General features: G+C 45.6%; 2 protein-coding genes across 3 annotated transcripts in view; one reads left to right on the plus strand and one right to left on the minus strand.

Moving 5' to 3' along the window:
* CDH1 (cadherin 1) overlaps positions 1–19,928 on the minus strand; it is a 92,817-nt gene that overhangs the window by 22,151 nt on the left and 50,738 nt on the right. For both annotated transcript variants that reach the window (XM_081215237.1, XM_081215236.1), the window contains 4 exons: positions 8,083–8,306; positions 3,785–3,928; positions 3,504–3,659; positions 2,604–2,748 (listed from right to left, as the gene is read on the minus strand). In XM_081215237.1, the coding sequence (XP_081071363.1) occupies positions 2,604–2,748; positions 3,504–3,659; positions 3,785–3,928; positions 8,083–8,306 (669 nt within the window). The remainder of the gene's footprint in view (positions 1–2,603; positions 2,749–3,503; positions 3,660–3,784; positions 3,929–8,082; positions 8,307–19,928) is intronic.
* On the plus strand, positions 305–761 carry LOC308605334 (protein CEBPZOS-like). The gene has a single exon (XM_081215242.1). It carries the CDS (start codon positions 339–341, stop codon positions 567–569), a length of 231 nt encoding a protein of 76 aa, XP_081071368.1. The 5' UTR covers positions 305–338; the 3' UTR covers positions 570–761.

Raw genomic sequence — 19,928 nt, forward strand, 5'->3', positions numbered from 1 at the left:
CTGCAGAACAACTAAGCCCGTGTGCCACAACTACTGAGCCTGCACTCTAGAGCCCGTGAGCCACAACTACTGAGCACACACACTGCAACTACTGAAGCCCACGCACCTAGAGCCTCTGCTCTGCAACAAGAGAAGCCACCGCAATGAGAAGTCTGTGCACCGCAATAAGAAGTCTGTGCACCACAACGAAGAGTAGCCCCTGCCCACCAAAACTAGAGAAAGCCCATGCGCAGCAACAAAGACCCAACATGGCCAAAAATAAATTAAAAAAAAAAAAAAAGAATCAATAGGCAGGCACGCGCAGCCCCACGAGTACGCGCCTCAGGATAGCCCGTACTATGGATCCACTGACAAAGCAGATCTTTAAAGGAGTTTTAGTAGCTGAACTTGTGGGCATTTTTGGAGCATATTTTTTGTTCAGAAAGATGTATACAAGTCAAGAGTTCAGGCAAACAATGAGCAAGAAATTCCCCTTCATCTTGGAAGATTATTGCAAGTCCACTGAACACTCTGGAATGTACGGAATCAGAGAGCAAGATCAAGAAAAGTGGCTGAACAGCAAAAATTAAGAATTTGAGGGGCTTCCCTGGTGGCGCAGTGGTTGAGGGTCCGCCTGCCGATGCAGGGGACACGGGTTCGTGCCCCGGTCCGGGAGGATCCCACATGCCACGGAGCGGCTGGGCCCGTGAGCCATGGCCGCTGGGCCTGCGCGTCCGGAGCCTGTGCTCCGCAACGGGAGAGGCCACAACAGTGAGAGGCCCGCATACCGTAAAAAAAGAATTTGACCATCAATCAAGGTTTGCCCTATTTCATAGTATCAGGCAAGATTAAAACTCCAAAGTTGACATGGATGGATTTTAGAATATTTAAGGTGAAATGTAAATTCTAATTAAAGTAGTTGTTCTTTGGACTAACCGTGAAGAAATTGATGGAACATTCATTATGTTATAAATGGTTCATTTACTACTCAAAATAAAGTGGTTCTCCTTTAAAAACAAAACAAAACAGGGCTTCCCTGGTGGCGCAGTGGTTGAGAGTCCGCCTGCCGATGCAGGGGACATGGGTTCGTGCCCTGGTCCGGGAAGATCCCATATGCCGCGGAGCGGCTAAGCCCGTGAGCCATGGCCGCTGAGCCTGCGCATCCAGAGCCTGTGCTCTGCAACGGGAGAGGCCACAGCAGTGAGAGGTCCGCGTACCGCAAAAAAAACCCCAAAAAACACAACTCCCCTATAATTCTGTATAAACCTTTCAAAATAGATAAAATACTAAAACATCTATTTTTGTTAATAAATTTCTTTTATTTATTTATTTTTGGCTTTGTTGAGTCTTCCTTGTGGTGCACGGGCGTCTCATGGTGGCTTCTCTTGTTGCAGAGCACAGCCTCCAGGCGTGCGGGCTCAGTAATTGCGGCCTGCGGGTTCAGTAATTGTGGCACGCGGGCTCTAGCGCTCAGGCTCAGCAGCTGTGGACCACCGGCTAAGTTGCTCACGGCATGTGGGATCTTCCCGAACCAGGGCTTGAACCCGTGTCCCCTGCACTGGCAGGCGAATTCCCAACCACTGCTCCACCAGGGAAGCCCTAAAACATCTATTTTTAATATTTATTACATTTTTTCTTTTCCATTATAGTTTATTACAAGATGTTGAGTAAAGTACCCTGTGCTATACAGTAGGACCTTGTTGTTTATCTCATTTATCCCCCTCTCCTCTCCCCTTTGGTAACCATAGGTTTGTTTTCTGTCTGTGGGTCTGTTTCTGTTTTTCAAATAAGTTCATTAATATTTATTACATTTTAACTCAAACATTTAAAATCACATTATCTAAAAATATATTAACTAGAAATATTGATTTTACCCATTTTCACTTTACCTGAAACAATATTCAAACTCTACATCAATGTCTCTGGTACTACTGGAGCCCTTTTGGAATAAAATTTGTCATTTAAAAAAAAAAAGAAAAATCAATAGGCAAAAGACAAACAGCCCAAGAGAAAAAAAGGGCAAAAGACTTGAATAGACAAGTTGTAAAGAAACCTAGCTGGTCAGCAAACATATGATAAGATGCTTATTTAGTCCATTAATAATCAGAGAAATTCCATTTTAAGTTACGTTGAGATATAACTAGACACTCAACAGACTGGCCAAAAAGAAGTCCAACAATTCCATGATATATATTGCTGGTGGGAGTATAAATTGGTTCAGCCACCTTGGAAAACAGTTTGTCACCAAGTAGGCAAAACTGTAAGTACACACGTGGTAAAAGATAAATGAAAGCAAGGGAATGATTATCACAAAAGTCAGGGTGGTGGCTGTCTTTATGGAGGAGGGGAAAAATGTGATCAGGAAGGATTGTACAGGGTCTGTAAACTACTAACAAGGATCTGTTACTTAATCAGGGGAGGTTGTTCTTAAACTGCTCCTTTTTAAAACTGGGCTTAAACATTTTATACATATTTCTATAGGTAGGATGTTTTACACGCACAGTGTCTTCCAAAGAAGTTCTGTGCATATGAAGGGTCTGACCCCAAACGCCAGCCCCAACACTTGGGGGTGCAAAGAATCTAAGTGTCTTGATGGGTGTTGATCTCCTTGTTGCTGGATGTACCTGGAAGAGCGCCCTCCATGACAGACCCCTTGAAGACCTCCTGGGTGAACTCAGGCTTGTTGTCATTCTGATCGGTCACGGTGATCACAATCTCCATCGGCTCCTCGATTGCTTCCCCGTTTGAAGACACAGCATGAGAGAAGAGCTGCAAGAGCCAGGTGAGGGTTACTCGGGAAGACAAGGCGGGAGAAGTGGTCCAACCAGAGCAGAGTGGGCTCCACCCAGCCTCCACTCCATCCCACTCAAGTATGCACGCACCTGCCCCCCAAGCACAGAACTTCCCCCCCATACACGTGCTGCTGCTTCAGTGAGGTCATGACACTGGTTAAGACCATGACCTGTGAGACCATGGGCTGCAGAACACATCCACCAGCTCAGAGCCCCATTTCCCACATAAGGGCTGGGGGCCAGGCCTAGGAGATAAAGGTGGAAGCCTAAAACACTCTGACTGGTTCCAAGCAGGGTCGAATTTGCTCTGGCTGCTCGAGTCTAGCGTTCCCCCTGCAGACTTCCCTGCGTTTGGCATCAACGCATTACCTCCCAGCTTCCCTAAGCTCACACTGCTCTCAAGGTCCAGAAGTAGTTTTTGTTCCCCAACATCATCACCAGCCTCTGCCTATGTGTCAGGGACTTTGAGTCCCAAGAACAGGTTGACATCTTGGGTCTAAGATCATGTCTGATGCCTCAGGACTCTCCCCACTTTATTCCTAACAAGGAAAACATGAACAGCCCCCAATTTTTGCAGGTTCTCCTGTCATTTCTCCTTATCAACAGGTCTAAAGGTATCAAGTTAAGCTCTTCAAATGTCCAGAACATCTGATCTATGATCAGTGTGAGCTGACCAAAAAAATTTTGAAAGGATGTAACCCCATCATTAACAGGCTTCTAAGAGACACTCACAATGTACTTGGCAATAGCTTCTCTATCCAGAGGCTCCGTCACCTTTAGCCATCCTGTTTCTCTTTCAATGATAAACACATGAAGAGGGGGTTTGTCGGCTCCTTGGCCAGTGATGCTGTAGAAAACTTTGGTTTCTTTTTCCCTGTTAGATTTGATCTGAAGACAAAACAGAAAGAAAGGAATTAGCAAGGAAGGATTCTGACATTGGTTCTTTTCCCTTTCTCTCCTTGGTCCTTCTCTGCCAAATTCCTCCCAGAGAAATAGAGAACTTCCTTCTGTACCTGAACCAGAGCCTTAGGAAATGGGCCTTTCTCATTTTCTGGGCAGCTGATAGGAGGAATAACCCAGTCTCTCTTCTGTCTCCTGAGACCATGGTGGGAGCTGGGAAATGTGAGCACTTCTGTCTGGGTTCCAGAGGGAGAGTGCTAAAAGGAAAGAAGATGAGGAACAAAATGAGATAATTCAGGAAAGATAATACGGGCTGAACAACCTAGGCAGTCAGCATCTCCAGCCTTCTGAGGGCAGGGCATGGTTTTCGTTTAACAAGAAAATAAAACAGCCAAAACAAAACCCAACAGACCCCTTTACCATATCAGAAAGACGGTTTCCTCTTTTGATCCTTCTTAGTGTCCAGAGTTCAGTAATCATTATGCACACACAATGATAGGTTTGAGGGTTTGACATTATTTAAGAGTTATTTCAAGCCTTTATCTCACACCTGTCATTTTTAAAAATATTTATTTTATTTATGTATTTATTTTATTTATTTGGTTGCACCGGGTCTTAGTCACTGCAGGTGGGCTCCTTAGTTGCGGCTCACAGGCTCCTTAGTTGTGGCTTCTCAGCTCCTTAGCTGAGGCTCACCAGCTCCTTAGTTGTGGAATGCGAATTCTTAGTTGCAGCATGCATGTGGGATCTAGTTCCCTGACCAGGGATCGAACACAGGCCCCCTGCATTGGGAGCACGGAGTCTTATCCACTGAGCCACCAGGGAAGTCCCATGCCTGTCATTTTTAACAGGACATTATGCTCCAATGATTTACTATCAGAGCTTATTCAACAATTAGATAGTCAGGTGTTTTTAATATTCTTTTCTTTTATATTTTTCCTAGTAATATAGGTCTCCAAAGTAGAGTTAGCCTAAGTGAGTAAGCTTTGGGAACTTACTACTTTGTGATCAATACTAATCCCTTAATCCCACTGTGTTAGTATATCTATATGGTTTCCATTTGTTCTAACAGAAGTTGTTTGGATGGGAACCAAAAGTGCCCTTTGAGACTTGTATTGAACAGTTTTCATGTGCGATAACTTTATGCACACACAGGGAAATAAAGAGAGCTGAAGATGGAAGGAAAGATCTTCCAAATTGTTTAAGTGTTCTAAAGTGATTGGTAGTAACACAGTAAAGGTTCCAGGACAATCCCATCTTCCGTCCTCCACAGAGTCACCCATTCCTGTCTGTCAAGTGAGAGTCAAGCCCTGCTTCCTGGCTTTTAAAATGTGATTCAAAATGCACAAGACAGACATGAAATATGACCAGGTATCATCACAAAATCCTTCCCAATCCTGCATTCCTGTGTACTAGTCACTCACACACCCCTTAACACACACCCTCTGCATTAACCTCCTAGAGAAGCAGTCCTGCCTGGCCAAGGGCAGGCTCTGGAGCCAGGCTGCTGGGCTTTGTAACCTCACTGTGACACTTCACCTTCCTGGGCTGATTATTTAACTTTTCTGTCCCACACTTTCCTCACGTCTAAAATGAGGCTTATATTAGTATCGGCCTCATAGGGTCCTTGGAAGGATAAAACGTGATACTAGTATTGCAGTAAAGCACTTAGAATAGTGCCTGAAACATAGTAAGTGCTCAATAAATGCTAATGATGAAGACGATGGTTGGACTGGCTGGAAAACACTGAGTTATGGTTTTAATGAAGTGGAATTTGGGATTTGACTTGAGCACAGGAATAAATACTAAACTGATTCTCAACACGGTATCCTAAGCCTAAAAATGACCATCTTGCACAGCCACGGTAAAAAAAAAAAAACAAAAAAAACAGGCCTTGATGAATGAATGCAAATTAATTTGCCATATTGAAGAGGAAAGCAAAGAGCACACCTTGCTGACATCAGGACTATGGAATATTTCCAGAGAATGATAATAAATAATGATGAACATTGTGCTGGCAAAACATAACATTAACATCTTCATGTGTGAAATTATTGTTTTTTAAAATAAAGATATTTATTTATTTATCTATCTATCTATTTATTTATTTGGCAGTGCCGTATGGCTTGTGGGATCTCAGTTCCCTGACCAGGGATTGAACCCAGGACCATGGCAGTGAAAGCCCAGAATCTTAGCCACTAGGCCACCAGGGAATTCCCTTCATGTGTGAAATTAAAGGGAATCGTGCCTAAACATACTGAACATGGGATCCATCCCTCCGAAAACAAGGATACCAGACCAAGAAAACCCATCCAACCAAAGAGACAAAACTGGAAATTTAGATCTATTTATATTTTTTCCCCAGCTTTCTTGAGGTATAACTGGCAAAATAAAAATTGTTTGTATTTAAGGTGTACGATGTGATGTTTTGATATATATAGGATCTATTCTTACATGAATTAAAAGAGAGGTAAGATTATCACCCCTTCCATTGTAGGGCCACCTGGCACCACAAGGGTCCCTTGAACTAGGGGCAAACCAAAGTCAACCTCAAACCAGCTGTGGTAGAGTTGCCACCTACCACTCAATATCCATTCTTTCTTATTTAAAAACAAAAATCTCTTTCTCTCCCTCTCTCTGTCTCTCTCCCCATATATATATAAATTTTGTGTCCAACAATGTACCTAAGTAAAACTACATTTCCTATACTACACTTGTAGCTAGGTGTGACCATGAAGCCAAGTTCCAACTAATGAGATGTAAGCAGAAACATTGCTTCAAAATTCCACAAAGCCTTCTTTAAAAGGTGGACAACTAAGTGATACTTTTTTGGGCTTCCTCCCTTCCAACTTCCTACCATCCAGAGGAAAGGTATGATAAATGGAGATCCAGCAGCCATCTTGGATCATGAGGTATCGTTGAGGATGGAAGCCTTATGCTGAGGATGATAGAACAGGAAGGAAAGAAAGAACCTAGCCTCCTGATGACTACAAGAGTCTCCATACTGGCCACAACTTACCACTGAATTGCCTTAACTTGAAAGAGAAATACTCTATTTTACATAAACCACTGTAATTTGTGCTTTTCTATAATACGTATTTGAACATAATCATGAAGGCAGATGGCAAAGGTGAAGAGGAAAATTTGAAAAACCAACTTTGTTTACATCTGTGGATCATAAGAGATTTCCATACACAGCTGCCCAGCAAGAACTTACCAGGCTGGACTTACATGAATGATGGAATTAATTGGAGACTTAAGTCAGGAAGCTATGTTAATTTAGTTCCCCGCTTTTCTGGTCTGGCCAATTACACCAGGGAGAAAAATCAGATCTGTCAGGACTATTAAATTCCTAGAATCTCAACAGTCTTCAGGGCGAAAGGCAAGAGCCAGCCTGAAAGACCTTGGCAGTTACAGTACTTCCACGCTCCCAACGCGATAGTGGGATACAACTAGAATGGCCCTCCAGAGAGATGTTTCAGTAGGCAGCGCCATGGGAGCAGTTTAGAAACTGGCAAAGGCATTTGGCTTTGGTTAACAATTTCCCGAGACATTCTTGCCAAGAACCTGGGCAGACATGTATCCTTTCATTTGTGGCCAATGCACCCATCTGTCCACTCAGTATTTACTGGGCTCCTGTTATGTGCCAGGCCCAGAGGTCAGGCACTGCAGATACAATGGGGAAGGATCTTGTGGAGATTACAGTCCAATCAGGCAAAAGCTTCCTGCTGATTCTTCCCCTTCTTTGCCAAGCCCTCTCCACTAGAGACATGAAGAGCAAAACGACCAGAGAACTGAACTCATGTTCATTGTTCCTCTGGGACGGGAATGAGAAGAACAGTTAACAATTACTGAGTACTTATCATACGCCTACCATAGTTCCAGCAACTCACATGTAATAATTCATGTAGTCATTATTATCCCCATTTTACATATAAGGAAATTCAAGCACAGACAGATTAAATAACTCCCCCAAGTCTACTCGGGTAGTAAATAGAAGGGCTGGTACCCAATCCCAGACAGAATCTATGCCCTTACCCCCTATTCTACACTACCTGCTGAAATAAGGTAGTGTATCTTGCCATCCACCCAACAACAAAAAAAAATCCACAGCAAGAACTCGTTCAGTTAGACCAATGGTTCTCAACTAGGGGCTATTTAGCACCCCTTCTGCCCACCCCCAGGGGGCATTGGCAGTGTCTGGAGACAATTTTGGTTGTCACAACTGGCAGAGTGCTGCAAGCATCTAGCGGTTAAGACCAGGGATGCTGGTAAACATCATATAGTGTACAGGACACACCCACAGCAAGAAATTATCCAGCCCCAAATGTGAATAGTGCCAAGGCAGAGAAACCTGGATTAAGCAGCATACTAAAATAATAGTGAACTTCTAAGAAACACTCCGACGTACACGATGATGGTGGTGGTGATGGTGGTGCACTACTGCCTTCAGGGTCACTTTGGTGGAGAGCTTCCTGCGGGTGGAGTCCCAGGCATGGACAAGAAAACTCATCTCTGGATGATGAAGGTGTAAAGGCCGTTTGACTGTAACCACGCCATCTGTGCCCACTTTGAATCGGGTGTCATCAGAAACATAGACTGTCTTTGGTAGACCGGTGCATCCTTCAAAACTCACTGCAGGGCATAAATCACAGTGATTAGGAAACTGAGGAGATTAAAGAGCATTCCTTCTCTAGAAATCAAACTTCATTCACCCACCAAAAGCCCGACTCACACAAAACAGGCACAAGTAAAACATATCATAGTCTGGTGACAGAACAGCAAAGATATCAAAGTAGTGGATGCCATCATTATGTTCTTCACAATTATAGGGCGACTTAATTGTGGTCTGATTCTTTTCTCATCTACTTGGAGACTGAAAACAGTAAGCTGTCTAGAAAGTAACTTCTTTTCAAACAAAAAAGGGCCTCTCCTTCAGATGGCTCTTGACGATATGAAAAATAACTGAGATAGAATATCTATTGAGTCCAAAAGTTTGAGACCTAGGTACAGTGAGATGCTGTGGATTAACTACATTTAAATAAACAGTTTACATTTCAGTAAACAGCGGCAGATAATAAGATGGAGGCATCACAGCTACATGGTTAAGAGTAAGGACTTAGGCAAATTTTTTAACTTCTCTGAGCCTCAGTTTCTTCATCTTCAAAATGAGGGTAATTATGGTGCTTACCCTCCAGCCTCCAAACATGGTCTTATTTTCCCTGGCAAGGGTGGGGCTCAAGTCCCAGCTCTGCTTATTAGCTCTGTGACCTTGGACAAGTCATTGAATCTCTCCATGCCTCAGTCTACCCATCTGTAGAATGAAGTCATCGATAGCAACTACCTACTAGGCTTGTTTTAAGATATATAGAACATGGGAGTTCCCTGGCAATCCAGTGGTTAGGACTCCACACGCGTGACATGGTCAAAAAAAAGAAAAAAAAAAGATACATAGAACAGTGCCTAGCACATAATAGACACTATAAAATAAAAAATTTAAAACAAACGTAGCTTTGGTTAATCATTTATTCAATTTTCCACAAAAGACATAGATAATTGTGATATTCATTAAGTACTGATTATATGCTTATTTTCCGAGGCATTGAGAGGAAATGCCTGCTTGCAATCTGAGGCCCAGTGGAGAAACTCATCACTGTCAGTTAGGGGAGACAGTGAAGATTTCATAGGAAAGTCTTCTACCTGAACATACAACACAGCAAGACAAATGCAAAAGACAGAAGAGAACTACTTAGGTGGGGGAACTTAGGATCAGTGGCTTAGAGACAAAACTATTTAAAGTTTTGTAGTTTTTAAAGTATTAAAACTTTAAAAGTATTAATACCCAATGCTGGAGAAGCTGTGGTGAAAAGTGTCTGCACTAAACATCAGAGTCCCAAAAGACTCATTCGTTCAACAGGCTTCCATCAAACTATTTGTCAGAAACTGTGCTGGGCTCTAAGAACAAAAAAAAATTCTGTGAACAAATAGACAAGGCACCTGCTCCCCTTGAGCTTACACTGTTGTGGAAGAGATGGACATGTAACAAAACCAAATCTCAGGTAGTGACAAATGCTAGATATATAAAGGAATTAAAGAAGGTGATACAAGAGTGACAGGGGAAGAGGAAGGTGTGGGGAGGGTGTAACTTATACTGGATGGTGAGGGCTGGCCTCTGTGAAGTTGGAGGCATCTTAGTTGAGACCTGAAGGAGCCAGCCTTGCAGAAACCTGGCTCAAGGGCCTTTCAGGCAGAAGGAACAGTCGATAAAACAGTTCTTTCTGGGAAACTCTCAAGTTGGCCAGTTCTCCTCCCTTTCAAATAATCGCCGCCTCATTCCTCCAGTGGGCGTTCGATTTTGTCCAAGAGATCTTTTATAAAAATTCCTACTTTTGTGCCAATTTTGCACGGCTAGACACCTCTACATGCGTAAGGATCAGGTCTCTGTCAGAAAGCCCTAAAGCCAGTTATGATGTCTAGACTGCAGTTTTCATTTCTTCCACTAGGGGCCACCCTTGCAAACCTTTCTGAAACCAACAGCCCCACCCTTGCCAGATAAAGTAAGACCATGTCTGGGGGCAGGAGGATATGTACCATGATTATACCTAATTTGAAGATGAAGAAACTGAGCCCTGTGGGATCTTAGTTCCCCGACTGGAGATTGAACCCGGGCCCTCAGCAGTGAGAACGCGGAGTCTTAACCACTGGACCACCAGGGAATTCCCTGCCATGTTCTTACTGAGTGGCCTTAAGCAAAATGCTTAACCTCTCTGGGCCTCAGTTTTCTCTACTGGATCCTGAAGGATTCCACCACTGAGCGAGCACACCTCTTCCGGGTTTTGTGAGGATTAACCAAGACAGTGAATGTGATCACATTTCGAAAGTGAAAGAACAAAGCAAGTGGAAGGGGATGAGGGTGATTTCTGTGCATTTGAGTAGACAAGCTAGAGGACAAGCATTTGCTAAATGAACAGATGAACCAAAAAATGACAAAAGAAGCAAGAAGAAACACAAAATCCTTAAAGGATGGGCAGACACTACCCTTTAAGTCTAAAATAGGAATTTCTTTTCAAACTACCAAAACAAAATGTTTTTCTAATAACCTTCCCCCAACCCCACCCCAGCAGAAGTAATGGAGGCACCGGACTGTGTTGGGGGCTTGTCATATTAGCAGGTAACAAGAGCTGCCCTCATTTTTCACACTGAATTCCTTTTCCCAGCCAGCCCAAATCTGGGCAGTTGGGACAAGCATGATTGGACTTGCCAAGGGTGGTGGCCTGAAAAAATGAAAATGGTTTTGCAAATAACTTAATGCAAGGCTCTTAACCTGCTCTGGGGCATCTCGTCCGAATGGTGGTTAAGCTCCGCCCTTTGAGAAGTGACAGAAGTAGTGTGCCCATGACAGGCAGGCTCAACCTGAATTTCCAGGTGCTCATTACCTTTCTGTGCAACCTGAGCCTCTGGGCTGACAAACTAGAAATGATAGGAAAGACCAAGGGGATCTCCAGCTCCGGGAAGGCTCTGGGAAGCTTGCTTTCAACCCTGGCAAGGGCTAGGCAGCATCTCAGGGTACGGTGAACACTAATGCTAGCATGGAGGAGGAAACAAGAATAGCGAACTGTAGAAACCAGAGGATCAGTACATGGGGATTAGGTATATTTGAACATTTCCACATTAAAAAGTTAAACAAAAATAAAGCTAGCAAAGGATGAAGTATTCTTTAAGTCAGCTTGTCCTTTCCTAAACTTGTTATTTGGTCACTTGGTTTAGAAACCTAATCCCAGTGACGAGAGCCAAGAACCCAATGGCCATCTCTAAACGGGAAGATCTTTTCAACACCATATCATCATTATCAGCATCAAAAACTACACATTCAACTAACAGCTTCAACTACCTTTTATTCACTATTTTCTTAATATTTAAACAAGTGACAACACTATGGGTCAGGCTCTCTTCGAAGCACTTTACAAATATTAACTCGTGTCATCCCAGAACACTTCGAGGTTGCTACCAGCAGCATCCCCTTTTTAGAGATGGAGAGACTGAGGCAGCTAGTTAAGTGGCAGAATGAGGATTGGGACCCAGGCAGTCTGAGAGTTCACGTGCCTAACCATTCTTCTCGTGCCTGTCTCTACAAGCCAGACCCTTGTCCTATGCTCTTTTTTTTTTTTTTTGCAGCACGCGGGCCTCTCTCTGTTGTGGCCTCTCCCGTTGAGGAGCACAGGCTCCGGACGCGCAGGCTCAGCAGCCATGGCTCACGGGCCCAGCCGCTCCGTGGCATGTGGGATCTTCCCGGACCGGGGCACGGACCTGTGTCCCCTGCATCGGCAGGCGGACTCTCAACCACTGCGTCACCAGGGAAGCCTGCCCTATGCTCTTTAAATCCAGTTTTCAGATTGAATCCCCTGCCCGCAGTCACCCTTTGGTATAGGCATCACCATCCCTATTTTCTTTGCCCTGAATTAAAGGCTGGTGGGAGGAGGGGCCGGGCTGTCAGATTCCAACGTGAGTGTTCTTCACCACTGTTCCCATATGCAAAATGGGGATGGAATACTTATTATGGAGAAACAAAAATGAAAAAAGACATTCTAGAACAGGAGGAATTCTACACAGCAGGAGGTTAGCAGTAACTTGAGTGGAGGTGGAGGGAAGATTGAAAAAAGTACGATTGGAGGCAGTTTTTTTTTTTTTTTTTTTTTTTTTTTTTTGCTGTACGCGGGCCTCTCACTGCTGTGGCCTCTCCCGTTGCGGAGCACAGGCTCCGGACACACAGGCTCCACGGCCATGGCTCGCGGGCCCAGCCGCTGCGCGGCATGTGGGATCTTCCGGGATAGGGGCACGAACCCGTGTCCCCTGCATCGGCAGGCGGACTCTCAACCACTGCGCCACCAGGGAAGCCCGGAGGCAGTTTTTTAAAACGTGCTTTCCTTAGATGTTTCTGTATTATACGGTGCGTTACAATTACAGTAAATTACTTTTTAAAACAACAAAAGTAAGAGTGACTTAAAAAGTATCTTTAACGCACTGTGACTCTTCTTTGTTGTTATTCATCCTACAAGTGCCCCCATTTTCTTGCCAATTCTGGCAGAAGTAGTAGCTTTAATCTACTACTTCTTCACTCTGCAAGAGACGACTGAAGTTCAAAGAAAAAGTAACCCCAAGTCCACGAAAAGCTTTTTGGTCCTGGGGCAGGCTCTGAGCGCTCAGCAACATTCTTTGCTTGGAATTGCCACTGTGCCACGAACAGTCCTGCTTGAAGGATCCCGTTTCTTCTCCCACCCCCACCCAGCTGGAATGTGAGTGGGTAGGAACAAGACAGTCTCCTAAGCCTCCATATATTTCAGGGAGATAGAAGGACGGGGCCTGCTAACCATAGTTGAGTTATCTGCTAACGAGTGGGATAACCCAGTCTCTTAGAAGCAACTACTTGAAAGTAGTGTTTTCCCCACATCACACACAAAGGGGTACCTTACGGGTTGTCTCCCACTCCTCAGAAGGCATTTTCCATAGCTAACACCAAAGAACACTGCATTTACCTTTGTTTCAAGGACCGTTGGACCTCAGCGTTGGAAGAGAAAATTACCTACACAACCCCGAGGGCAAGATCAGAGAGCCTTCTGAGGCTCCTGGAGGTCCTGGGGCCACACTACCATTGTGTACCCCCAAATCAAGGGCCTTGGTTTCTAACTTAAATACTCAAGATAAAGGACAAGAAGTCTAAGTTGATGGATGAAAGGCACCCTGAGGAGACAGACGTGTGTCACCTAGCTGGGCAGGAGTCCCTTCTCACCAGTAAGCAGCAGTGTTTGTAACTCCAGCCACAAAGCCACAATTCTCCATGGGTACCACGTCCTAGAAAATTTCTTTCTAGGTTCCATTTTCTTTGATGGCACTGGGCGATTCTAGGATGTCTTCCTTTGGTGGTGTCCACAAATTTACTAACCATCCCAAGTTTAATGGGCACCCACGCTCAGCAGAAAAATAATTTTATGTTTAAAAAATGGGAGGGGGCTTCCCTGGTGGCGCAGTGGTTGAGAGTCCGCCTGCCAATGCAGGGGACACGGGTTCGTGCCCCGGTCCGGGAAGATCCCACATGCCACGGAGCGGCTGGGCCCGGGAGCCATGGCCACTGAGCCTGCGCGTCCAGAGCCTGTGCTCCGCAATGGAAGAGGCCACAACAGTGAGAGGCCCGCGTACCGCAAAAAAAAAAAAAAAAAAGGAAGGGAAAGGATGATGAGGCCTCCAGTTTGTCCACACTCGGGGGATGTTGAAGAGATTCAAGTTGCACTAGGAAAGCTATCTTCTTAGTCCCGGTAAGTCTCCAGTTATGTGTGTCCGTTTGCTACTGAGAACTATGGACAGTAACACAGCCTAATAGCCTGACTACACATAGTGGCGGCCCTGGGTGGTAGACTCCAGCAGCCCTAGCTTCTAAACAAGGAAGCAGTCTCAGAAGCCTCAGTGAAGAGACTTGGCCAAGCCACACAGCTATGAAGTGGCAGAGCCTGTGGTCTGATGCCCCACCAGGACTTAACCACCAGGCAGCCTGTCTCTTGGTTTGATGAACCATTTGCGAGACTAGTTGCTAGCTGAATGGCCACAGGGAAGTTAGTTCACACAACAGAATGGGACAGGTGGAGAGTAAGCACAATAAAAATAGCTGAGTTTCCCTGACCCCATCTTCCCCTGACACACACTCACTCCCTCCCTCTCTCTCTTTGAATGAATGTGGCACCTTGGAAATCCAGTTCCAGGGCCTCAGAAAAACGTAAGGACAGTCAGGCAGCCAAGCAAAGGAGGAAGTTTTAAACTTTAGATTCAAGAATGTTCCCCCTTAGGCCACCATGTTACATAAGCTGAAATAAATCAGAGCTCCCCTGATCAGCCAACTTAACTTCCAGACAGTTTTCTGGGGAAGTTGAGCAGCTCAGAATATCACATTGTGCAAGCACAACTTGCAGGTGTGTTCACAGAGCCCGTGCATTGTGCTCCCAGGGTGTCCTCGGCTGGGGCACCCGCACCCCGTCAAATTGCCCTTGTAGACCGGCAGCTCCCATGGGATCCCAGGGATGAGAAGTTTATTTTCATGAAGCTTATTTTGTTCTTTCTCCCAGCCTCCCAGCATGTCCTTGCCCAGAACAAATTATAAGTGGACTCCATCTTCATTTAACTCACACCCTAAAAACAGATGTCAACAACGGGCGCTGCCTGGGTGGGACGCAAGGACCAAAGTCTCCTCCACTTCTGTTTCCATCAAAACAGACTGGGGTGGGGCTTCCCTGGTGGCGCAGTGGTTAAGAATCTGCCTGCCAATGCAGGGGACACGGGTTTGAGCCCTGTTCCAGGAAGATCCCACATGCCACAGAGCAACTAAGCCCATGCACCACAACTACTGAGCCTGTGCTCTAGAGCCCATGTGCCACAACTACTGAGCCCACACACCGCATCTACTGAAGCCCCCGTGCTCTAGAGCCCATGCTCCGCAACAAGAGAAGCCACCACAATGAGAAGCCCACACACCGCAACGAAGAGTAGCCCCCGCTCACCACAACTAGAGAAAGCCTGCGCAGAGCAACAAAGACTCAACGCAGCCAAAAATAATAAATAAATAAAAATAACTAAATTAAAAAACACTGGGGTGGAGAGGGGAGCATCAGTGCGCAGAGAAAACAGTGAGGTTGCAGATGAAGGACAAATTAGCCCAGGCCCCTGCAAGGGGGAGCCCACAGGATGAAGGGGTGATCCATCACCCTGGATTCTTCCCCCTTTGTCTTAAGGTTACTCATGCCGCCTGGGTCACTCCGGCAGCGCATGTTTGCTCCCAGATCGTGTTTCTGCTTGGGCTAGCACTGTTTTAGTTCTCAGACAGCAAACAGCATGGATGTTGATCGTAATCAGCCCCATGAAAAATGTCATAAATGGCACTTCCACAGTTGGTTAAAAGCCAGTGCAAATACTTTTATGGTTTTACATCTGTGTGAACGGGGTCAAACTGAGTTAAAGTCACATCCCAGCTTTGCTTCTTAAGTGCCACTGTAGGCAAGTTACTTTGACTTCCCTTGAGCATCATTTTCCCCATTCTGTAAAAGGAGACATCCTCATTTCCTTCAAGGGACTGATTCAAGGATTCTTTCTTCAGCAAATATTTACAGAGCCCTTACTCATTGCCAAGCATCATTCTAAGGCCTGGGAAATACAGCAGTGAACAAAGCACAGTTCTGCCCTCGTGGGGCTTACATTCCAATGGGGAAGAGATAATTAAAAAATAAATTATTAAGTGTCAGGGGCTTCCCTGGTGGTCCAGTGGTTAAGACTCCACACTTCCAGGGCAAGGGGTGCGGGTTCGATCCCTGGTTGGGGAAGTAAGATCCCACATGCCGTGTGGCACGGCCAAAAAAAAATAATAATAATAATAATAATAAAGTGTCAGTAATGAAAAGTGTTAACAGAGAAAAATAAGCAGGTAAGGAGGTTCCAAGGCTCTGTGCAGCAGCAGGGCTGGAGGGGGCAATTTAATAAAGGGCATTTAGGGAAGGCCTCAAAAAGAGGCATTTGAAGAAGATGGTCCCAGCTTCTGGCTGCGTGCCAGGGCAAGGGACTGAGCCACGTGGCAGCGTGGGGCAGCAAGGAGCAGAGTGTCGTGGCCTGCTCGGCACTGCACACCCTCTTGTGCTGGGCCCCGTTCTGGTGCTGAAGACCCAGGCGTGAACACAACAGGTAGTGATCCCTGCCCTCCTGGGGCTCACATTCTAGTGGAATGAGAGTAACACTAGCATGTGGGTCCCACTAAGGCCTAGGAGTGGCGCTGGCTCCTGTCGTTCCAGTCTAGAAAGGCCAGAGGGTCTCCCCAGTCCCCTTCCCCTCCTTGAGATCAAGGCCAGAAAAGAGTTCAGGTTTAAATCCTTTGCCTCTCCAGGCCTCTCCTGGACGGTTCAGAAATGAGCCCATTGATAAAACCTCACTCTGTTTAATCTCAATATTCCTGCCTCGGTGGGGCTCCGGTGGCTCAGCTGGAGAAGAAGGGGCGGCTTCTCTGCTCAAGTCCGAGACCGAAGGCTTGGCTTCAGTTTTCCAGGGTGGAAGCTAACTGCCAAGGAGCCTCATCTCCATTCACTTAAAAAAGGGAGGCAGGGGCTTCCCTGGTGGCGCAGTGGTTGAGAGTCTGCCTGCCGATGCAGGGGACGCGGGTTCGTGCCCTGGTCCGGGAAGATCCCAGATGCCATGGAGCGGCTGGGCCCATGAGCCATGGCTGCTGAGCCTGCGCGTCCGGAGCCTGTGCTCCGCAATGGGAGAGGCCACAGCAGTGAGAGGCCCGAGTACCGTAAAAAAAAAAAAAAAAAAAAAAAGGGAGGCAGGGGAAGCAAGTGAATACCACCACCTGCCTGCTGCAGAGGTGGACAGGGACCTCTTCGCCCTCACAGGGAGCGAAACTGGTTTGGTTTCATCAAAAAGAACAAGCCCTCTGGCTTACACACTAAATTGGAGGAGTTTTATTATCCCTGCGCTGCCTGTTAAAACACAAACACCCTACTCACCTGAATAAAGGTGATAATTGATCATTCCCACCGGATGCAACCCAGCAAACATTCCTCTGGCCAGGTTGGGCAACTCCAGGAACTGTTTGCTTATTGATGAGAAAGAAAAGCCTCCCTTCCACACCACAGATACTGTCCACTTTTCCTTTCTGGTGGGTTCCCCAAGGCCAGGGAGGGCCCTTCTCCCTCCCCCTCCTGCTGGCCCCTCACGGGAAGGGTCGGCCGACAGACCTGGGGTGGGGGACTGGGTCCTAGGCCCCAGTGCCCCGGAAAGGGCTCTCCAGGTTTCGGTCGCCCACTTGTGAAATAAAGCACTTTGACCAAAATACCTCTAACCTCATCTCCATCCAGGGTCTAGTGTAATATGTCCTGCACAGAGACTCTCCTGGGGAGCTTTTTAAAAATAACCAGGGCTTCCCTGGTGGCGCAGTGGTTGAGAGTCCGCCTGCCGATGCAGGGGACACGGGTTCGTGCCCCGGTCTGGGAAGATCCCACATGCCGCGGAGCGGCTGGGCCCGTGAGCCATGGCTGCTGAGCCTGCGCATCCGGAGCCTGTGCTCTGCAAGGGGAGAGGCCACAACAGTGAGAGGCCCGCCTACCGCAAAAAAAAAAAAAAAAAAAAAAAAAAAAAAAAAAAAAAATAACCAGGCCTGGGCCATGCCCCAGGCTAACTGTTCTCCAAGGCTGGCAAAGCCCCAGCATGGGTATGTTTTAAACCTTCCCCCAGGCGCTTGGAGCACCCAGTGGGTGGAGAATGATCCTACAAAGGCTTCCCTAGGAGAGGCAAGAGGCAAAATAACTTATCATAACAACCAATGAGGTTGTTATGGTTTATCAGTAAAGTCTCAGAGATATTAAGTGACTCTCCCAAGGTCACACGGCAATGAGCGGCAGAGCTGGGATTCAAACGCAGATCTGGCTGGTCCAAAGACCCACAGTCGGAACCCCTGCATTGTCCTGATTCTCCTCGGCCTGGTCTGGTCTTCTGGGTTTCAAGGCCTCTTTCTTTCCCCACCTCTGTCTCTCTTACAGTAGGACGCAAGCACATTCAGTGATTTCCCTTCCATTTACTGTGGGCTGTTGGATGCTAACGTGATAGGAAAAAACACACTCATCATATTCCTTAGTCACTTCTTATCAGGGTGCTTTTGTTACCCACATCTTTTTTTCCCCCAAATCTTAGTCTTTTGTTTTGAATTTCAAAAGCAGTACCTTGCATATATTAGAGGGAAAAAAGTGACAAAACACAGATGACATAGCAGCATTATTCATTACAGCCAAAGAGTGGAAACAAACCAAATGTCCAACTGAAGAACAAACAAAATGTGGTATAACCATACAACAGAATATTACTCTGCAATAAAAAGAAATTAATTACTATTACAAGCTGCACCATGGATGAACATTGAAAACATTATGCTAAGAGAAAGAAACCAGTCACAAAAGACCATGAACCGTATGGTTCAATTTATATGAAATACCCAGAATAGACAAATCTATGACTGAAAAATAGATTCGTGGTTGCCTAGGGCTGGGGGGTGGGTAGGGGGAGAGCCAGGGGGTGGCAGGTAACGGCAAGGGATCTCTTTCTGGGATGATTAAAATGTTCTAAAATTGTTTGTGGTAGCGCAACTGTGAATATATCGAAAAGCCATTGAACCCTACACTTATTTTATTTATTCATTTATTCATTTATTTATTTATTAATGAGGATGCAGCCTGGCAACAAGTGGCACCAAGGACCATTCTTTTTTTTTCCCGTTTTTCTTTTTTTTGGCATCTCATTTTATTTATTTATTTATTTTTATACAACAGGTTCTTATTAGTTATCTATTTCATACATATTAGTGTATATATGCCAATCCCAATCTCCCAATTCATCACACCACCACCACCCCACACCACCTTCCCCCCTTGGTGTCCATACATTTGTTCCCTACATCTGTGTCTCTCTCTTTTTTTTTTTAATTTATTTATTTAATTTTGGCTGTGTTGGGTCTTCGTTTCTGTGTGAGGGCTTTCTCTAGTTGTGGCAAGCAGGGGCCACTCTTCATCGCAGTGCACGGGCCTCTCACTATCATGGCCTCTCTTGTTGCGGAGCACAGGCTCCAGACGCGCAGGCTCAGTAGCTGTGGCTCACGGGCCTAGTTGCTCCGCGGCATGTGGGATCTTCCCAGACCAGGGCTCGAACCCATGTCCCCTGCATTAGCAGGCAGATTTTCAACCACTGCACCACCAGGGAAGCCCCTGTGTCTCTATTTCTGCCTTGCAAACTGGTTCATCTGTACCATTTTTCTAGATTCCACATATATGCGTTAATATATGGTATTTGTTTTTCTCTTTCTGACTTACTTCACTCTGTATGACGGTCTCTAGGTCCATCCACGTCTCTACAAATGACCCAGTTTCATTCCTTTTTTATATAGCTGAGTAATATTCCATTGTATACATGTACCACATCTTCTTTATCCATTCATCTGTCGATAGGCAATTAGGTTGTTTCCATGACCTAGCTATTGTAAATGGTGCTGCAGTTAACACTGGGGTGAACGTGTCTTTTTGAATTATGGTTTTCTCTGGGTATATGCCCAGTAGTGGGATTTCTGGGTCATATGGTAGTTCTATTTTTAGTTTTTTAAGGAACCTCCATACTGTTCTCCATAGTGGCTGTATCAATTTACATTCCCACCAACAGTGCAAGAGGGTTCCCTTTTCTCCACACCCT

This window comes from Mesoplodon bidens, assembly GCF_964165515.1.
Source record: "Mesoplodon bidens genome assembly, chromosome: 18".
Taxonomy (NCBI): Eukaryota; Metazoa; Chordata; class Mammalia; order Artiodactyla; family Ziphiidae; genus Mesoplodon; species Mesoplodon bidens.

Bases quoted from the DNA above. Each gene is read 5' to 3' on its own strand.
- LOC308605334 (XM_081215242.1), top strand. From the start codon at position 339: ATGGATCCACTGACAAAGCAGATCTTTAAAGGAGTTTTAGTAGCTGAA.